The 19,005-nt window shown below is 42.0% G+C and overlaps 1 protein-coding gene across 5 annotated transcripts in view; it reads left to right on the top strand.

The window, feature by feature from the left end:
• rtkna (rhotekin a) overlaps positions 1 to 19,005 on the top strand; it is a 53,829-nt gene that overhangs the window by 24,630 nt on the left and 10,194 nt on the right. For 4 of the 5 annotated variants that reach the window (XM_026187310.1, XM_026187309.1, XM_026187311.1 and 1 more), the window contains exon 2: positions 17,888 to 18,149. In XM_026187310.1, the coding sequence (XP_026043095.1) occupies positions 17,888 to 18,149 (262 nt within the window). Of the gene's footprint in view, positions 1 to 2,123; positions 3,503 to 17,887; positions 18,150 to 19,005 lie in introns of those variants that run through there. The other variant, XM_026187312.1, reaches the window with a different exon arrangement.

Here is a 19,005-nt window from a genome sequence, read left to right as displayed (position 1 = left end):
TTGGTTAATTCCCTGCTATATTTTAAAAAAAAAAAAAGGTTTGGGATTCATTCATCATGCTTGATTTCTCTAATAAACTAAAACTTAACCTAATAAAGCTGTGATTTTGATTTAGGTAGAATAGAGCAAAAGCAGCAGTTTCTATTTCAAAGTTGTGTATGTGTAGCTTTAAAAAGCTACATATGCTACAGTTTAGTTTAAGTTACACGAACAGTAGTATTTGGGTAAATGATAGACTATAAGGACTGTGACACAGCAAAGCAAACAATCATCTAACTTACTAATAACTTAATTTTTTTTGTGACTACTGGTACTGTGCAATAAAGAAATCAGAGCTTATTCGTGGGGTTGGATGTTGTGGGTTAGTCTATGTAAAACTGCCTCAACCATCATTTAATATCCTTTTTTGTTTTTCATATACTATCCGTCCTTTAAGCCATGATTGTAATTAAGATTTCATTCTAGTTCAAGCTGATGAAAAGATTGCAAATCAATCTGAGAACGTCCAGAAAATTGCTCTATAATTAGATGCACGGCTATAAAAGGCTCTCGGCAGAAAGGAAAGGAGCTGAGGACATACAGTAACGGCAGAAAGGAAGGGAAATACTTGTTTGGGGATGAGGGCTGTTGTTATAGAGTCAATAGGAAGTGCTTGAATCACAGAGGGAGAGAGCTGAGGAGGCCAGTCTGGCTCGAGGAATTTCCTCTCATCCTGTGAAATGCAGCGTAATGACACAAATGCTATCATTCATTCGGCTGGTCCGTCTGAGTTATGCAACATTAAAAAGCTGAACCTGACCCTGTGAGCATCCTATCTTTTGCCATACTCAGTGTATGTACTGCCATTTGCTAAACATGCACAGTTTAACCTTTTTCTTAATTTTTTTTTTATGTGTTAAATCTTTGCATCATTGTTTTGGTGCTGGTACTCATGTTTGTTGTTCCCTTTCAACTGCGAGTGAAAATTTGCCCCAGACAGCAACTTTTAAGGCTGGCTCCTGCGCAGCTAGTTGCTGATTAAATCTTAATCTGATTAACTGTGGGATATTTACAGCTCTGAGTGTTACGCTATCAAGGCTCATCTTGTTTTTGTTGCACGAGACTAAACTCACAGAGAGATGAGAGGACTGGAGGCAAATTTTAAGTACAGTATGGGTATGGTCACATATTTGTTTGGTACGTGGTGCATTCGGCTTTTGTGGGGGTGTCCTCTGCTCCCACAGCAAATGTCCTCAGCTAGAGCTAAAGAGCTGTAGTCCCCCATCCAGATGCACAGATGCATCATTGCCCTGTTGGAATGGACTTTGTTGCTCTATTGCTATTAGCCAAGACTGCCCACAGACTGACTCTCTCTTCCTCCATCCCAATCCTCCTACATGTCATCTGCTGCATCTTCTGACTGCATGCCTCATTCCACTTCTCAGCCCTCCCACAAATAACACATAACAAAACAACTGCGTTTTTTTGTCTTCATTCCCCGAGACTGTATCCAATCCACTGCTCTGGCATCTCGGAAAATATTAAAACAAAACTAGGGCCACTTTTGATGATCTCTGTTTATTTCCTGCAGATATACAGTTTCATAATATCCTCCTTGTGTTTTAACAAATAAAAAACATCCTGAACGTTCTATTATTAGTTTAGCAGCGTGGATTTCCTGGAGCCTAACTCAGTAGTTAGCCGATGCACCCTCGCTTTATTCCCACACCTAATTCTTGCTGGACTCATCTGTGTTTTCCATTTCCGTCGGCCCACAAATCACTCTCATATATCATCAGCTGACAAGGTGATGCGCTCCGCTGCTCCACAACTTCCCAGAGTGCCTGCATGGGTTAAGCAATGAGCAAAGGCAGTGGCAGGCATGCAAAGACAAAATGCAGAGGGAGAACCATACTTGTTTTTTTTTTTAGTTTGTCCAAATTGATAAATTGCTCTGTCAGTGGAGTTACACATGCATGTCTGCTTGTGTTGGCTGCCAGCTAATGTTATTTTATCCACATTGTGATGCCTTTATTGAAAAATTCAAGCTACAGTTAAGATTAAGCAGCTCATTAGTGCAATAATTTATGGTATGCTAGTAGTAGAGTGTCTGTAGTACATTTTTTTTAATACTAAATAGTATTGCATAATGTTCTAATAGCATACATAAATGTGACTGTGCCTCTTATCAGAGAGTGACCTGCTGCATATAAGTGAAATTCATTCCATTTATATGCTGAACTAAAAAGGCTGCATTTGTCAGTATGTCTCAGCTCTGTGGAGGTTTTGCAGCAGCAGTTTCGTGCCCTCGAAATCTTTGCAAGCAGTTCATAAAATAAAACAAAGGATTTGTGTGACTTTTTCCTTTATTCTGCTTTCTTGAAAAATCTGTTATTAATGTATCCTGACTCTTATAACCACTCACTATTTGAATTGCTGAAGCAAGGACATGAGAGAAGATGGATGTTTTGTCTGTGCTGTGCAACAGTCCAAAACAGCATATTGACAGTGCTTGTGAAAAAAAAAAAGTTGAGTCATAACTTAAAAGAGAAAAAATCTCTTTGCCACCGTGTAGGCGGTGCAGGCACAAAGCAGCCACGTTAGATTTTACGAACACACAACCCACTTTAACTTTTTGGCCAAATTTGGAGCTGCCAAAAAATCCTGCTCTTGTCAGTTAGTTCTAAATATTTTGTAAGATTTTGGAAGAGTCCCATTGGAAAAGAAATACGTGTCTGCGTAGAGGCCTCTGCATTTCATGACAACAAACTGCTGAACGGTGTTTTTAGAGATATGTCTGACAGATTTATTTAAATATTTTTTATTACAAGCCAACAGCTTATAGGCCAACAAGTAATTTATAATAATTGAAATTCCCGCAAACATTTATTTATTTATTTTTTGGTGGGGGCAAATACGCAAGTCGTTTTTTGTCATTACCCCATGGCAGTGTCCTTGTGATGCTGCTCCCAAGGGACCCGCGGAGGTTTAAAATGACAGTTCACTTTTCTCTGCGCGCAGCTACACACAGACACACACACACCCGCCTCCTCAGAAGCGGCTCTCGGTTGGTCCACCAGCCGGTCAGTCTTCATCCTTCCCTTGTGCTGGTGATGTTGTGTGTGTGTGTGTGTGCGAGTCCCGAGTGGAGCAGCGGAGCTACTCGGACAGCGACAATGAAGACGGTGACGGGAATGAAGACGGCGCAGACGGGCTCAAACATATGACCGCCATTCGTTCTCCCACCAAAACCAGCGAGCTTTGTGGTTTCTGCGCGGATCCTTAAAACTTCCAAAGCCAATTAGCGGTACCTATTTTCGGCTTTTCAGTGGATATTTCATCTTGCCCATAAATGGAGGTCCCTCAAAGGGAAAAACTGAGTTGAGGTCTTTCACGTTGTGCGTGTGCGAGACGCTGAACGGACCCTGCTGTTGCGTAAAGCCCCCGTGCTTCCAGTTTGGAGAGTTGGAGGAGAGCGGAGTGCTTCTCTTTGGTTAGGATGAATAACTCAAAGAATCAAAGGGTAAGGTTCGCTGTTTTGCTTACTGTGGAAAGGCTGACAGCGATTGCCTTGATGGAATTGAAATTGTTGTTTGTATAGCCCAGTTACACTCTGGCTTGACCCACATGACCGTACACGAGCCCTAAAGAAGAAGCCCGTGTTGATAACGTGATGCTTACTCTGCCAGAATGCCATCAGAATATCGAATGAGCCTATCTTGAATCAATAAGCTGTTCTTTTGTTAAAATCACAACTTTTCCAACATCGCTCTTTCTGGTGCCATGATTTTAAACGTGTTGAAGAATATTGAAATAATAAACACTGTATGTACCAAAGTAAACAGTGATTGGCAGTAAGTAGAAGTTTACAAATGATCATAAGATTGTGCTACAAGTCCATAACTGGTAGGCGTTCGGCCATGGGAACAGTTATTATTAAAATAACAACATTTCCCAAGGGCTCAATGACCTGTTCATTAGTAAAAGCAATACATCACTTGTTTTTATTTGGGGGGGTTTTTGTATAATGATACTGTGTGTACTATTACTAGGGCTGGCAACTCAATATATTATTGTGGCAACACAGTGGCATCACCCAGCCTCTCAGAGTGAGAGAAACATGACAACTGTGAGACTGACTGCAGTAATGACTTACTTCTCCCAGTCATCAACCTTTCCCTTCACTTGTGAACAAATCTTTCCTGAATGGCTCGAGTTGGCAGGACAGAATTAGCCACACCTACAAACTTAACATGGGCTTTGAGAATGCCCTCACATGTGAATGTTTTCACATCTCTGTAAAAAAAAGACTGGTGTGGACTCCATGCCATACACAGTGTGTATATATAGATATATATATATATTTTTTTTTTCTGTTTTAGTTCACCATGCTTTCCACACAGACTAAGCCGTAGGGAAAATAAAATAACACATGGAGTATGAGTACCAAAAAAGCTTTTCTCAGTATCCTATACTTTAAGTACAGAGAGCCAGGCACACTCAGGCTGGTAAGACCACTTGATGTCAATGTATGCATCAACAAAACAGAGGCATTGTTCTCTCTTCATGGCCTCACTTTGGTTACGTGAAAAGTTGCTTCCTTTTGTCTGTGTGTGTGTGTGTGAGAGAGTGTGTGTTTAGATTTTCATTTCAAAGGTCACCTGCATCACTCATATCTGGATTGAAAGAACAAGACCGATGTGATCTTTCCACTCTTGACATCCTTCTGTGTGTGTCTGTGCACACACAGTGCATATAAAGCTCAAAGCAGTATGTGTTCATTTTGTCCTGACTACTGTTACAGCCACAGCCATCTCTGATCATTAGCACTGAAAAGGTCACAGATATGTCAGAGTTCTTCCTTAGTGCCCACGTGGCACCGTCAATGCACAGAGTTCATGCTGATTGTTTCATTATTGTTATTAATGTTGTAAATAATGTTGTTAATCTTTTATGGATGTTGCTATTTGATGTACAGTTTTATATGCTGATCTTAAACAGATTCTTCTTGCTTTGAAGTGCATATCGTGTTGTGCTTTTCAGCGCCTTTGCTCTTATACAAGGAGGAAAAAATTCAGCATCCTGTGCAATTTCCCTAGCCGAGGAATCTTTGGGCCCTTGTCTTACGATCAATAACCACTTACTGCAGAGGAGCTCTCTGCAGTCAAATCTCTGCCTGTCCACAGCCTTCTATATCTCCCTCTCTCGCTGTCTCTATCGAGATGTGAATCTCCAGTGTCTCTTCTGGTTGTATCTGCCTGCCTTTCCTTTTCCACTTCCCTCCCAGTCCTCATTCACCTTTGCAGTCACATGTTATTTCCTTGCTGGCCTGTCTCTGGATTGCTGTGCGCCTGCAGTAGAGGTCATTCGGTTTCCAGTGCTGATATTGTCCATTGCTTTTTCGCTATAGGAGGTGAGGCTGCAAGAGAGAAAAACAGGGGGGAACTGCAGTCCATTACTCTGTGTACTCCATAGTACGACAGCAGTTGTGGAGTAGTGTGTGTGTGTGTGTGTGTGTGTGTGTGTGTGTGTGTGTGAGAGAGAGAGAGAGTAAACCTCTCTCATTGAGCTTCTTGTCTAAGAAATTGTAAGAAAAATGAGCCACTTATACCGTACTCCACCACGATATTGCCTTGCCGCCCACCCAATTATAGATCTTTTAACTCCAACTCATTCATATACACCCTTTCTCTCTCTCCCGGGGTTTCTTACTTTCCCACAGTCTTCTTGCCAGCTTCAGTCCTCCTCTCTGGCTTTCGCATTCTGGCTTCATTGCCCAAACGAACGCTAAACAAAGCAACTTCTAAATCTGGCTCAACGTGCCATGGCAGCACTCTCTTAGTAAGTTTCATTCCAAATTTAATTGCTTCACAAGTGCCCCAGAATGAAAGAAGAAGAGGCAAACGCAAGAAAATAGATCAGACTAGATTGATCCACAGCCACATACCTGTGTAGTCTAAGAATCACATTGGAAGGCGTGTATTTTTGTTACACAATAGACAGGTGGTTCAGTGTGATCATGCAGATGAAGTAGATGAGGACAAGTGTGATGGACAATCATAAGTAAGGCAGGTAAACAAAGAGACAGACAATTAAGGAAGGGTGATAACCACACGATGCAGAAAGAGATTGTCAGGATTGATGGTCATTGAGGAAAGAGCTAAATCCCAGACAGCTCATCAGACAAGCTCATCAGACAAGTGGATCAGAGTCAGGCCCAATCCACGTCCATCTATCACGTCTGTCTAAGGAAACAGATGCTGATCTGTCAGCCGTTTACACATCCCTACCTGACAGGCCATCTTCTTCCTGCTACTAGAGGTAAACCAATGGATTTTCATATGCCAATATAATAACAGCTTGTAGCCAATTAATTGATCTTTTTTCCCCCTTAGAATCTGAGAGAAGCTTGATATTCTGAGCAAACACAGCCTGTCTGTCTTTTATGCAGAGGCAGCATGTTTTCAGTAGAGCAGCTGTTTGCTTTCACCATTATAGCTCGCTAATGACATACCATAACCAGGTATAAATTATGTACCTGAAGGTGCAAAATGGCAGCTTACTGTGTACGGAGCCTCATTGCGAAATGGTGATGCTCACAGATACATGTACACAGAGGTCACATAACTAAGTTGAGAACGAGAGCTTGATGATTCATGGGAGAGGACGAGCTTGTCTTATCAGGTTTGTTTGTCTTCTTTTTTCTCTGCATCTACGCAGTCAGTCAACTCTTTGGTTATGTTTGCTCAGAGGAATTGCTCTTGTGGTGCTGATGGGGCTGCAAAATGAGCACAAGCATACACAATAGATATGTGGAGATCACATGCGATGGATAATCCATCTTTCATCCCGTTCCCATGAGCCTCTGATGAAATGCTAGCACGGCTGTATAGAATCGATAGTAATAATAATATGAAAGATTTAGACTCCCTCGCTCACAAAAAGTAAACACATTCTCCCCATACATCGTGCCGCTCACAAGATATTGCGAGCTACAATGAAATCTTGCAGACATGTTGTGTCTGTGTGCCTCACACGTGTGACAGAGGATAGAAAATATTGGATTTTGCTCAGCAAGTAATATGGAAAAAGGATGGGCACACATGCTTACTAATTTTGAAATGTCCTGCTACTATCAGCTGTGTAATGTATTTAAATGCATGTATTTGTCTCTCTGTACGAGGGTTTCTGTGGACTGGAGTAGAGCCTCCATAAATACTTTAGCCTTGAGCAGTGAGTGACCCGTGACCTCTGTCTTTTTACAGCTTAACCAGTTCTGATATTTTTAGATATACTGGGCCAATAGCCAACTATGTTCCCTAAGTTTGAATTATCAAGTTAATGTTTACGTTTCAGTGTTTAAAACCATATTTTACTCTAAACAAGACAGGAAACCTTTCTCAGATGGAGATCTGTGAGCAATTTACAGTTGAAACCAATTGCAGTGGTTACTAAGGAACTTCCATTACTTCTTCTTTAACTTGGATGAATACCAGCACAAGTGGCTGTCTGGTATTTTATCAAAGGTCTTTAAGCAGTGAGCGTGGCCACGTCCTCTTTTTCTGGCAGCTGTGGCTCATGATGTAGAGCAGGTTGTCCTCTGAGTAGTGGTCTGATCACCGGGTCATCATGTGTGTATAAGAATGTGTGACTGTACCTTGCAGCAGCATGCACTCTGTGATGTCAATAAGACTGGAAAAGCATCATTATTATCAGTTTCAAGTGAGCTAAAATGTTTCTGAATTGTCTGTGCACATTGAGAATAGTGCACCTAACCTTTCCAGATAAATGCCTGCTGACAGGATGTGAGGACAAATGGGATTCAACGTGAGCACTAATGTAGGAGCCTGGGAAACACAGTCCAGCCCGACTTGTGTGTGTGCGTTTCAGCGTGCGTTTACTTCCAGTAGATTTACATGTCAGCAGAAAAAGGCCGTACAATGTTCTGTTCAAGTTAAATAAATTGTCGAATTGTCTGTCTCCTTGTGGATTCTCTCTTTGAAGATAAATGGTTGAGTAAATGACTGAGTTTTTTCACTACTTTCGTGTGTATGGATGTAAATACGAACACCTCGCCACACCACTAGTCTGTTGAAGATGTTCTGTACGGCAGAGATAAGAAGCGCACGTGGACACGCGCGCATTTGCCGCGATTAATTATGCTCCTCGTGCTCTTGTTCTTTTCGCTTTTCAATCTCAGTTGCCCTTATCCGCCTTCTTGCCTTCCCGACTCATTTTCTCACTGTCTGTCACTAAACTGACACACATTTGTGTGCACACATGCACAGGGAGACTCCAAGGGTTAATGTGGACCATTAGAAACCAGAGCAGACTGTAAGTGCTGTAAAGTGGCGCACAGGCAGGCTCGTGGACTGTAAGTGGCTCTCACTTTACATGTGTTTCCCATGACACATGACATTGATATGACTTTCATTAATCAAGCCACTGAAACAAATACTGCTTTTACTATCTGTGATACCTCCCTTAGCGTTTGGATCTTGGAGTGTGGCTCTTTCAGAATGCTGTTAATTAAGGATACCTCGTAACCTATTTATTTATATATTACAGTAGATAGTAAAGGCAGGTAGATCATAGTGCCTCTTTTTATCATCTTAAAAGCTAGAGTCAGCCCCTGCACACTGACAAATGCACACACAGCTCCCAGCCTCATCTGTCCCCTTTTTTTGGTCATTTCACCCTCAGGGCAAAGAGCCAGGGTCAGTGTAGTGATATCTAGTTCTTCTCTAAGTCAGCTCAGTAATCCAGCAGCTTCATGAATATTATAATGAACTCATTTCAGAGCTCTTGCTCGTCGATAGTGGTTCACGGACACACATACACAAATACGGGAGGACACATTTGTTCTGCCTTGTTAGCACGTCTTCTTCTTTATCTTTCTAGTTTATAAAACCTACGTGGCGAATAAAAAGTATCACCTCCCCTACACCGGATCTCACATGGGCCAGGCGCATGAGGTTATATACACATGCAGGCATATAGTCTAAATAAGTAGAGGGCTAGAAGCATTCACTTTTCAGATTTACCCACATTAGTATGGTCTTGGCCCCGCATGCATAAAACTCAACTGAATCACCCCGTGCGTGTCTGCTGTACAGGAAAGAGAGCGCAAGACAACAGGGGGGAGTGTTTGTCAGGCTTAAATGCTAGTTAGGCCAGCTGAGCTAATTAGCCCAGATTTCCTCGTCCTGATTCAGAGAAGGAAAGCTCTGGATTACTGAGTGTGTATCTCCAAAAATGTGCAAGGCTGTTGAAACTCGAGGGATTTGCAAAAGTCAGCTAATGAGAGCTTCACAATTCACTTCGAGTGTTTTGATTGGTTTCTAATAGTGAGATAACTAGTCACCCCTCACCCACGCTGAGGATGAAAAGAAGCTTAATGGTATGGGACCCAGCAGGAGGTGCCTCTCTCTTTCAGTAACCTGCTACTGTGACCTCTTGGCCTTCTAAACTCTCCCTTTGTGCCTTTAAGCTGCTCCTCATTTGCCATTTGTCCCAGTGACCCCCACCCACCCCCAGATGAATACTCCATCCTGTGACCTCATAAACATTACAGCCATACAATATTTCCATCTCATGACAGACTGAAGGGCGTCGTAGAAAGGTTGAAAAAACGAAACACCCGATTCAAGTAAATCATGTAATACTGTTGACCAGACAAAGCACACGTGAAAAAAGAGGGCAAATATTTTAGCCTGTCAACCTGAAAATGTGAACATCACATCTAGGTCCTGTAATTGCGTCCTCCTCCTTTTCTCACACCCATCCAGGGTGTGAGGTAATGTGTCATTCTGAGAGCCATCAGTCAGCATAACAAATGTGCACGCACACGCCAAAGTTCTTAGGAGATTCAGATGAATGTTTTTCAAGGGAAAGTGTTGTGTCACCTTCCTCGCTCAGGCCCTTCACAGCCATATATTAGCTTGAGCGCTAAGTAACACAGCCAACTTCCGTTCACAGACTAACGCTTCTCTTCAAACCTCAACTTCAGGTGATGGGAAACGAACAGGCTCTGAAAACACGTGAAAAATTCCTGCACGGTGCGGATTAAAATGTCACGTCGTTCTTTTTTTTTCTTCTTTTGCCTCATGTGGGTCTGTTAAAGGGATTAAATCCCTTTTCCTGTTTCACCCCACTTCGATATGTACTGGCAGAGGCCTCTCGTTGAAAGACACCAGAGTGGTCTTTGATCATTTGCTTAAAAAGACCTGCGTCAAACCAATTCCTCTTTCCAACCCCTTTTTTTCTCATTCTCTGCCCGGGTCTTTGGTTTACAGGAAAAGCCAGCTCGGTTAATAATAATGTGTCAACTTAATAGTCAGTGGCTGTTTCAACATGCAGTGCACAACACTTGCTGTGTTGATAAGGTGTCCCTGATGCAGTTACAATTTTTGCTGAGTGTGTGTGCTTTTTTGTAATTTGTTAACTGCTTCCTGCAGCTGCCAGACAGTTCAGTCAGCCAATTACTATCATTAGGGTTCCTCTGTGACTGTTTGATCGGAAAGAAGGCTTCTTGGTCTGTCCCCTAATTCTCCTAATTCTAAACATGCAGATTGTGTTTTCTTCATTTTATTGAAGCACTACCCAAGAATATGATTATTACCCTAACAACAGAAGTTTTTTCGTAATGTTTTTGTAGCACTGCTTTTAGATTTGGGCTTATGAATCTAAACGGATTTACAATCTGCTCATTTGTGTCGGGACATGGCATTATTTCGTGTTTTGAATGCGCCCCACTTTGTTCCCTCTGGTCCTGACGAAGTGAAATAGAAGAGAAGCAGGAGGGGGTGCTGCTGTTATTAGTGTTCTTGTGTTGCCGATATTCATAACAAAGTACCCCGCGTGATGAATGTATATCTGTTTTTCCAGCCCGCGGTTATTTACGAGTCTGGTCTGGAAACTGTGTGAGGTTTTTCACAAATCTATACTGTGCAGGCCTGTTACTTACATGCTGGGAGACCACACACACACGCATGCTGTAGATACACTGTCCGACATGCAGGTGCACATATATATCCAGCTGTTATCACCACCTATATGCTGACTTTTAAATAATGCAATCCCGGGTTTAGTGTGCACAGCCATGTAAGAGCAGTCGACCTCTAGAGTCTCTATAAATTGCTGAATGATCACTGCTTGGCAGACTCTGAGCTCCCTGCACTCTCTTGAACTTCCAAACAAATTTGTTTTATAGCCCAAAATTCACTCCAACGTTGTTCTCCTTAGGGCAGGTTGCCAAAAAAACAAGTACACTTGCAAGTACAGAATGCACCGATAGAACAAATACACACTGATGCGCCTGCATTTGGTTCTTTGCATACAAAGCAGGCATATGCCTGCAGCTTAAAACGTGATTTAGGACACAGGCGTATGCATATCATTTCTTTCTTTAGCACTTTCTTCTCTGGCTCCACCCAGTCTGCGCAGGGACCCAGCTGCAGTATAACATACTGCCTTTGTGTGAGAACAGCTGGCTGCAAAGTCACTTGGACACGGTCTCACACACAGACGCAGTGCTCACGCAGATACGCATGTAGTTTTGCGTGCGAGCAGAGATGAAACGGTCTCTGCTGTTTGGCAAATAATTGGATGCATAAGCTTTTGGGAAGAGAGGGAGTTCGTGGTGATTAAGCTATAAGAGCAACCCCATAACAAATCACCTCTGTGATGACATCAGCATGTTGGCACCTAGACCTGCATACACTGGCGCATTTTGCCTCAAGTGAGCGCCCAGGGAATGAGTAAGTGTTAAGTGCGTCCTGCCAATGGAACAGGCTTGGACTGCTTTGTAGCCAGCTTCACTGTCATAAAAGCAGCATACACTCCACCCATTTCTGCTTCTCTATCTTTCACGACCAGTGCCAAACCAGTTCCCTTCAGTGTTGTTGTGCTCTGGCTTCCCTGCACCAGCTGGACTCTGAAAGACTGTCTGATGAATGCAGTCATTGTTTTTCAGTGGTTTAGGTTTGGTTTTGGGATTGTTTTTTGGAGGGTTTTTTTCCTGTCTGCTCCTAATCTTACTCCAGTCTACATGTTATGTAAACAGTCATACATATGTGCATGGGATGCATTTTTCATGTGCACTGGTATTTGTCTGTACACAAATATAACAGTGGAGTCTGCTATTACTGCCTTCTGGTTCCCTAACATCCCAACACACTTCCTTTTATGCATTTATCCACAGTCTAGCCATTCTGCTTCCTCAATTTTTTAAACTCCTTTCTCCCTATGTCTGTATCTTCCTTCTGAGTTTTCATTCTCTCAACTGATTTGCTATTGATTTTTTTTTTTTTACTTCTCTTCATTCATCTCTTACTTTTTTCTTCTTCTTTTTTTTAACCCTGTCAGCTGTCTCCATCCTTAGCATAGCTTACAGCCATGCTCTGGGTGTGGGAGAGGAAGAGGGTAAGCAAGAGGGAAAGTAGCGGAAGAGGGTGGAGAGGAAGGCGAGGCACATAGTTGTGGCTGGCTAATTGAAAGCCAGCAGTTTGGTCAGTAAAGTCCCAACGTATGGGAGTGGTCAGGAATTTGCTAGCCTGGGTTTTGTGTGGATGTGTGTGTGTGTGTGTGTGTGTGTGTAATAAATCCAGAGCACATTTGTGTCAGTATGAAAGTCTGTGGCCATAAAGATTGACAGATTGTGGGTGTTTTTGTGAGTGCCTGCACAATACCATTTCCCTGTTTGTGTGTGTGTTTCAGTCCTGCTGATGCTATTGTTCACAGTTATCATCACCACCTCTTTTAAATCTGCCTCTTTCCCTTTTCTGCTAACCTTTTTTTCTTTTTCCAGTCAGCTGTGGTGTTCGTTCACAAAGAGTTAAGAGTCAGCAAAGAAAGAAAAGGTGGTATGGTTCAGTGGTCTTAAGAGAAATCATTCTTTGTACTGGTGAAGGATACTCGTTCCATCCCAGTTTACACAATCGCCTTTGTGTACTCTTATCCCCTTACAGGGTGAGGCGAGCAGGAGGACAATATTTACTGCTGGTATCCTCGTTGATTTCTGTGGTATATACTACATGTTTCAGACATCCCACGCTTCACTGTGAACATGCTAGGGATGCAGTAATCTAACAAGACTACAGGGTCCACATTACAGCCACGCTGGCAGCTCTGTGAGTCTGCACGTGGGCAGAGCGGTCACTGAATATTAGCATTAGCGCTCTAACACACTGACAGTTAGATATGCTCAATATATGTGCATAGCGTTTTAGCATAATTAAGCAGAGGGATTCATGCTGTTACCTGTGAAAATTCTTCCCGACCTAGTATTAACTGTTCATCCTGCCCTGCGTGACTTTCACCCACAGGCTGTTTGAATTATTATGTAATAACCCTAACCCCTAGGTCTAATCCCACGCTTTAACTACGACCGTCTGGCCTGTGTAGAGATAGAGGTTAGAGGTCAAGGGTCAGCGATCTGAACAGGAAAGGCTATTCACGCAGAACAGCACATCGTAAACAAACCATTACACACCATCTGCAGGGGCGTCAAATCCCGGAGCAGCGCGTGTGTCTTTGCTTGTTTGTGTAGGTGTGCATGTTGGTGTCTCTGTGATCACACCCACAGACACGCAAGTGAGGATCAACACAGCCAGACGGGGACAGAGAGGTGACAGAAAGTGACCATCTGGTAGCCAGTGAGGCATCAAATTACCTTCTGAAAGGTTACATTAGCATTATGCATATACTGTGTGTGCCATAATGACACTTTTAAATAGTTCCATTATCGAACAATTATCTGCAACCCAGCAGAGTTACAATGTGAGGAAAAACAATTTGTGGTTTAAATGAAATATTTAGACAGGAAGGACGGCCATGAAATTTTCCACAGATGATTTGATGAACCCTGTAAACATCACTGATAACCAAATCTATCTACAAAGGGCTAGCAGCAGGTCACACTTTACTCTTACCTTTATTAAATGTCTTATCATCTGGAGGACAGATTAGCACATTCATGATGAATCCTGTTGTTTTGAACATGGAGTGTTTTCCTCTAATACCGCAATCAGATTGATTTCTGTGGTTTTGAGAAAAATGTGTCACCCACTAGAGCCAGCAGCTTTGTGTGGCTGGATACATAATTCTGGTGCGCATATTTATGTCTCCCTTGGGGTAATTTTTAATCACTCTGGTGATTCCCTTGATGTTTTGTCTGGTGTATAACAAGTAAAAATTCCTATTTATGTACTCAGGTTGACTAAATGCTACAACACTAAATGATTTCCCATCTGTTTCAGCTTTGCTTTGCATCAGGCTCTTTGTCTTTTCCTCTCCGCACATCAGCAAATATGAGCGTCTTAAACTGAGATGCATTACACAGCAAACTTTATGCTTTCTTAGGGTTGGCATGCTGGTAGCATTTAGCCCCGAGCACCACTAAACCTCACAGAGCTTCTAACATTGTTGCTACACATACCTTTACAACATCTAAATGGCCAACCTCTTAATTATGCGATTTTCTTCCTTTAACCATTAAGCTTTGAAAAGACTCTCATGTCTTCATTCATGTTTGTTCTTTTTTCCCTCTTCACCCCTGCTCATTCACAGAGCTTTCTGCTTAATTACATCTACAGCAGAGTTGTTATATAAACAAGCACCTTTTTCCTCTTGCCAAATCTTTGTCTCTTTAGCTGCCACTTTTGTTTTCCATCAACCCTTCAGTTTTTCATCATCTTCCTCACCGGGATCCTTTGTACCTAACCTTTTAAAAATATAATCACATTTTTTGTTACTTTTCTCAATTCTTGCAGTTCCCCTTCAAAGTTTCCTCTCCTCTCGTCCTCCACCCACACCTTTCACCCTGTCAACACATATCTCCTCCTTTTGTCTCTGTTCCTCTTTTCTGCTGTTTTCCTCAAGATTCTCCCTGTTTCCTCTGACGGCTCCGCTTCCCGTCTGTGTCTTTGCTTGATGCTCAGCATGCCCTGCATCCCTGTCGCCTAACCACCCTTCCTTCATCTTCGTTCTTTCTTCTGTCCGTCCTGCTATCATCACAGGCAGTCAGAAATGCCCACTGGTCTAACACCTGCCGCTCTGAACACACAGCGCATGTGAGCTTACGAGGTTGTGTTTGTCCACGCCTCTGAGTATTTATGAAAGATCATGAAAAGAAAATGTCGATTCGTTATGGCATGTGTGTATGCCTGTGTTGTTAAGTGTTGAACTCAGTCTGTTTTTTTGTACCCTACTGGCCTGACGTAGAGCCAGACTTCTGGATTAGACGTGGATCTAGGCTGCTTGAATTCTATTCTGAGATCCCCAGAAGGAAAAGCCTGTTAAATTAGCAGCTATAAATACAGGACTTCCTCCCAGCAGGTCACTCTAAGACCTACTGCACCGACATGGACAATTTCTTTGCTCCCTATGCATGTACAGAACTGAACCCCCCCCCCCCAAAAGCATGTTTACACTGAGTAGGAGATGCTCTGTATCTCATTGTACAACTGTATAGTGACAATAAAGGCATTCTATTCTATTCTATGTGTGAGTGTGTGTCTTTATGGGAGTGTATGCATTCTTGAGAGCTGTCCAGGCAAGCTTACGTCTAGTGCTGCATGTGTGGTTTGTGGCATTACTGCTAACAAGGACACTGGCCTTTCACTCTTTAAGAGTCACTCCAAATTTCTTTTTTCCTTTTTTTTGCTTTACCCATATAACATAAAAAAGATGCAGTAATTTTATCACTAACTTACTCATTGCCTGCATTCACATATAACCTGTAACCTATGATAAATAAGTGAAATGTCTACATTAGGCATCTCAAGCATCAAGAACACTTGGTATCATGGAAAGTTTGGCATAAAATGTCACATTTTACTGCAAATTCTTTTGTTTTTCACATGCATTTTAATGCCAAGTATAGTATTGTGCAAATGTCTTGAGCCACTCCCTTTTTAAAGTGGTCCTGGGCAATAGTTCCTTCAGCTATTTGTTTATTTTCAATCAATTTTCAATGTTAATATTTTGTTATATCTCTTCATGGGACAACACTGAAGATATGTAAAGTAGTCAGTGTACAGCTTGTATAACAGTGTAAATTTGCTGTCCCCTCTAAATAACTCAACACGCAGCCGTTATTGCCTAAACCGCTGCAAAGTAAATGCTCATGAAACAGTGCTTGACCTTGAAAATTAAAATTTCCTCTTGTACCTCATAGTCATCCAGTTGATAACTGTTATGTTTATACTGTTGTTATAATTTGATCACCTTGATTTTTCAAGAGTGCTGTAATTGTTTTTGGGGCAGTAAAAGCGTTCATTTAATGATGGAGGCTATTTGTTTAGCCACGTTGTGTTTAACAGCTGCAGTGTAGATTGTGCATGACTCTAGAGTGATCATTATCTCACTGCTGTGCCTGATAGTTCTTCTGTTGGAGTGTTTCTGTGGAGAAATCTCACATTCATCCCTTTTTAATGTGATATCCTGTTACTGTAGCAAGTAAGGAGAAAGTACTGCTGGAGCGCTTATGACAGACAGTGTTTTTGGTGGTTTCTTCTAGGCAAGGAGTTATTTAATTCATGTATGATTTGTAATTTCTAGTATAGCTTTCACCACCATGCAGAAACAATGTGGTCATATCCTAAGAAGCATTTCTTTCAGTGCAGCGGTTAATCACACAAAACCTCAGGTTGTAGTGCAGTCCAGCGAGAATCTGCGTCCAAATGTAAACTTTCCCATTGAAATCAAATTCATTCCCCTCCTGCTGGCTCTCTGCTGAACAAAAGTGACTTATTCTTAAAGAGAGAGAGAGAGAGCCAGGTAGAAAGGAGAAAGAGCATGTGGAGGACAAGAAAGAAAAGCCGATTGAGGACGGTGGAGTGGAACGGATGGGGTCTAAGAGGAGGTGAATTATAAAAGCTTAAATGAAAAGAATAAAAAATTCATAGGAATCAGACAGAGAGAGAAGATAAATGAGTAATATTGGAGTAGCGGAGAAAGGACGAGGCATTTATCAGGCAGAGAGCGCTCGGAGCATTAGAGGTTATATTTGAGGACAGCGGATTCTTGTTAATGTATCGCCGGAGATGGCGAGCAGACACGCTCTCACACACGTGCTTCAGCAGTCAGGGAGAGGTTGAACACCATCTGCTCAACAATAAAAATAATAATAATAATAATGATAATAACAGATTGTTTTCAGTTTAAAGATAACCTTACTGTTCTATACTTCTTAACTGGAATTTACACAAATGCTTTTGCAGGCCGGGTGGATTAGCATGAACCCTTAAGCTTAGTCAAACTTTTCTTTTCCTTGAGCTTCGTTTGAATCCTGCGTTTATTTTTGTGTTTGTGAATACTTGTGAGTACTGTATATCTACATTGTGTTTTCATTTCTGAGCAAAGTTAAAGTTTGGGGGTTTATTTTGTTTTCGTTTTTTTACTACACCCATGTGACAGGTTTCTTAAAGCACATTGGCTAGATTTAGTTTGATAGCGCAGTGCTGTTTTTTCTTTAGGAAATCTGTTTGAAATCAGTTTAAAATTGCAAAGTACGCATGTGCACATTTGAGTATCTGGGGGTATCTTCGGGACACAGACTTTCAGCATTTGACGGCTTCATTCTTTATCTCCCAACTTGAGAGTTACCGCTCCGTCTGTGTGAGTGTATGCCAAGTGACTTTGCACTAAATGATTCAACATGGACGTGTCTGCTCAGCAGGGGTGTGGGCTCATTGTTAAGAGGGCTAAAGGCCATGCACACACATACACAAACTAATGCAAACTTTGCTTGAAGTTGTCATTTCTAACCCTTTTTGTGCCTTTATTTCTCCCAAAACATCATTTTTTAAAATGTCTTATCAGTGAGAAGTGAATCTATTGTGTACCTCACTTTCAAATGGGTCTTCATTACTCATAAATGCCTGTTGTCCCGCTCTCGTCTTTGCAGGACAGCGACATTCAGAAGAAGATTGATCATGAGATCCGAATGCGTGATGGAGCCTGCAAGCTGCTGGCTGCCTGCTCCCAAAAAGACCAGGCTTTGGAAGCGGCAAAGAGTCTACAGACATGCAGCACCCGTATCATGGCCTACATGTCAGAACTGCAGAGGATGAAGGAGGCTCAGGTCATGCAGAAAGTCACACGCAGATCATCAGATGCAGGGCCGATGGGCGACAGGCTCCCATGTAAAGGAAAAGTCGCCATCTCAGGTGAGAAATAGACAAAAGCGTTTATTTCTGAGAGAAAAGTGATAGGAGAAGGTTCAGGGCGGAAATTTTCCCAGCATTTTGGAAGATTTTGAGAAAGCTTTTAAAGTTATTTAATCATTTAAATGTGGCACTGTTGTTGCCAAGAGACTGTGACCAGCAGTAAAAGGAGGAAATTGATCAAATTTAAGCTTCCTCTTATTACTGTAATTTAATGCTGAGCTGCTCTCATCAGCCTTTAATAGCGGATGTTTCATTTTTAAATTACTTTGTACTTTCTGACTTGCTGCTGTCCACCACATTGATGAAAGCTCACTCTGGAGATCAAGACAGTCAGATCAAATTTTACTGTCATCTTGTCTACTTGTAGAATGCAATGTAAGTAAACAAAGACATTTTGAAAAGCATTATTGTAATGATTTACACATTCACCCAGCAAGCGAATGATCCGTGGTTCGGTCACGGGATGTGGCACAAATGCCTTTGCAGTTGCATCAGGAAGGGTAAAAATCTGCCAAATTAAGCATGCGGTGCTACCTGCTATGGTGACGCTTTGTGAATAAGGGAGCAGCCAAAAGAAGCTTATTGAGATTCTTAAGAATAAAAATCCTCCATATTTTTACTCTTAAACTCTGTGACAATAAATTGCATTATTCCCAGTAAACCGGGTCTTCATGCAGCCCCTCGGTTCATCAGTTCAGTTCTGTCTGGAACAAGTTATTTTAGCTCCTGTCGCTTTAAGGCTCCCTGCCATAAAATTCCACATTATTCCAACTGGCAGTCCCTCATAAATTGAAGATTTGAACAGCAGGCGAACTTTCTGTGCACGTTTGGAGCTGTGAGATGACCGCATTAGCGA

This window comes from Astatotilapia calliptera, chromosome 12 (genome assembly GCF_900246225.1).
Source record: "Astatotilapia calliptera chromosome 12, fAstCal1.2, whole genome shotgun sequence".
Lineage (NCBI taxonomy): Eukaryota > Metazoa > Chordata > Actinopteri > Cichliformes > Cichlidae > Astatotilapia > Astatotilapia calliptera.
This window is presented reverse-complemented; position numbering and strand designations above follow the sequence as displayed.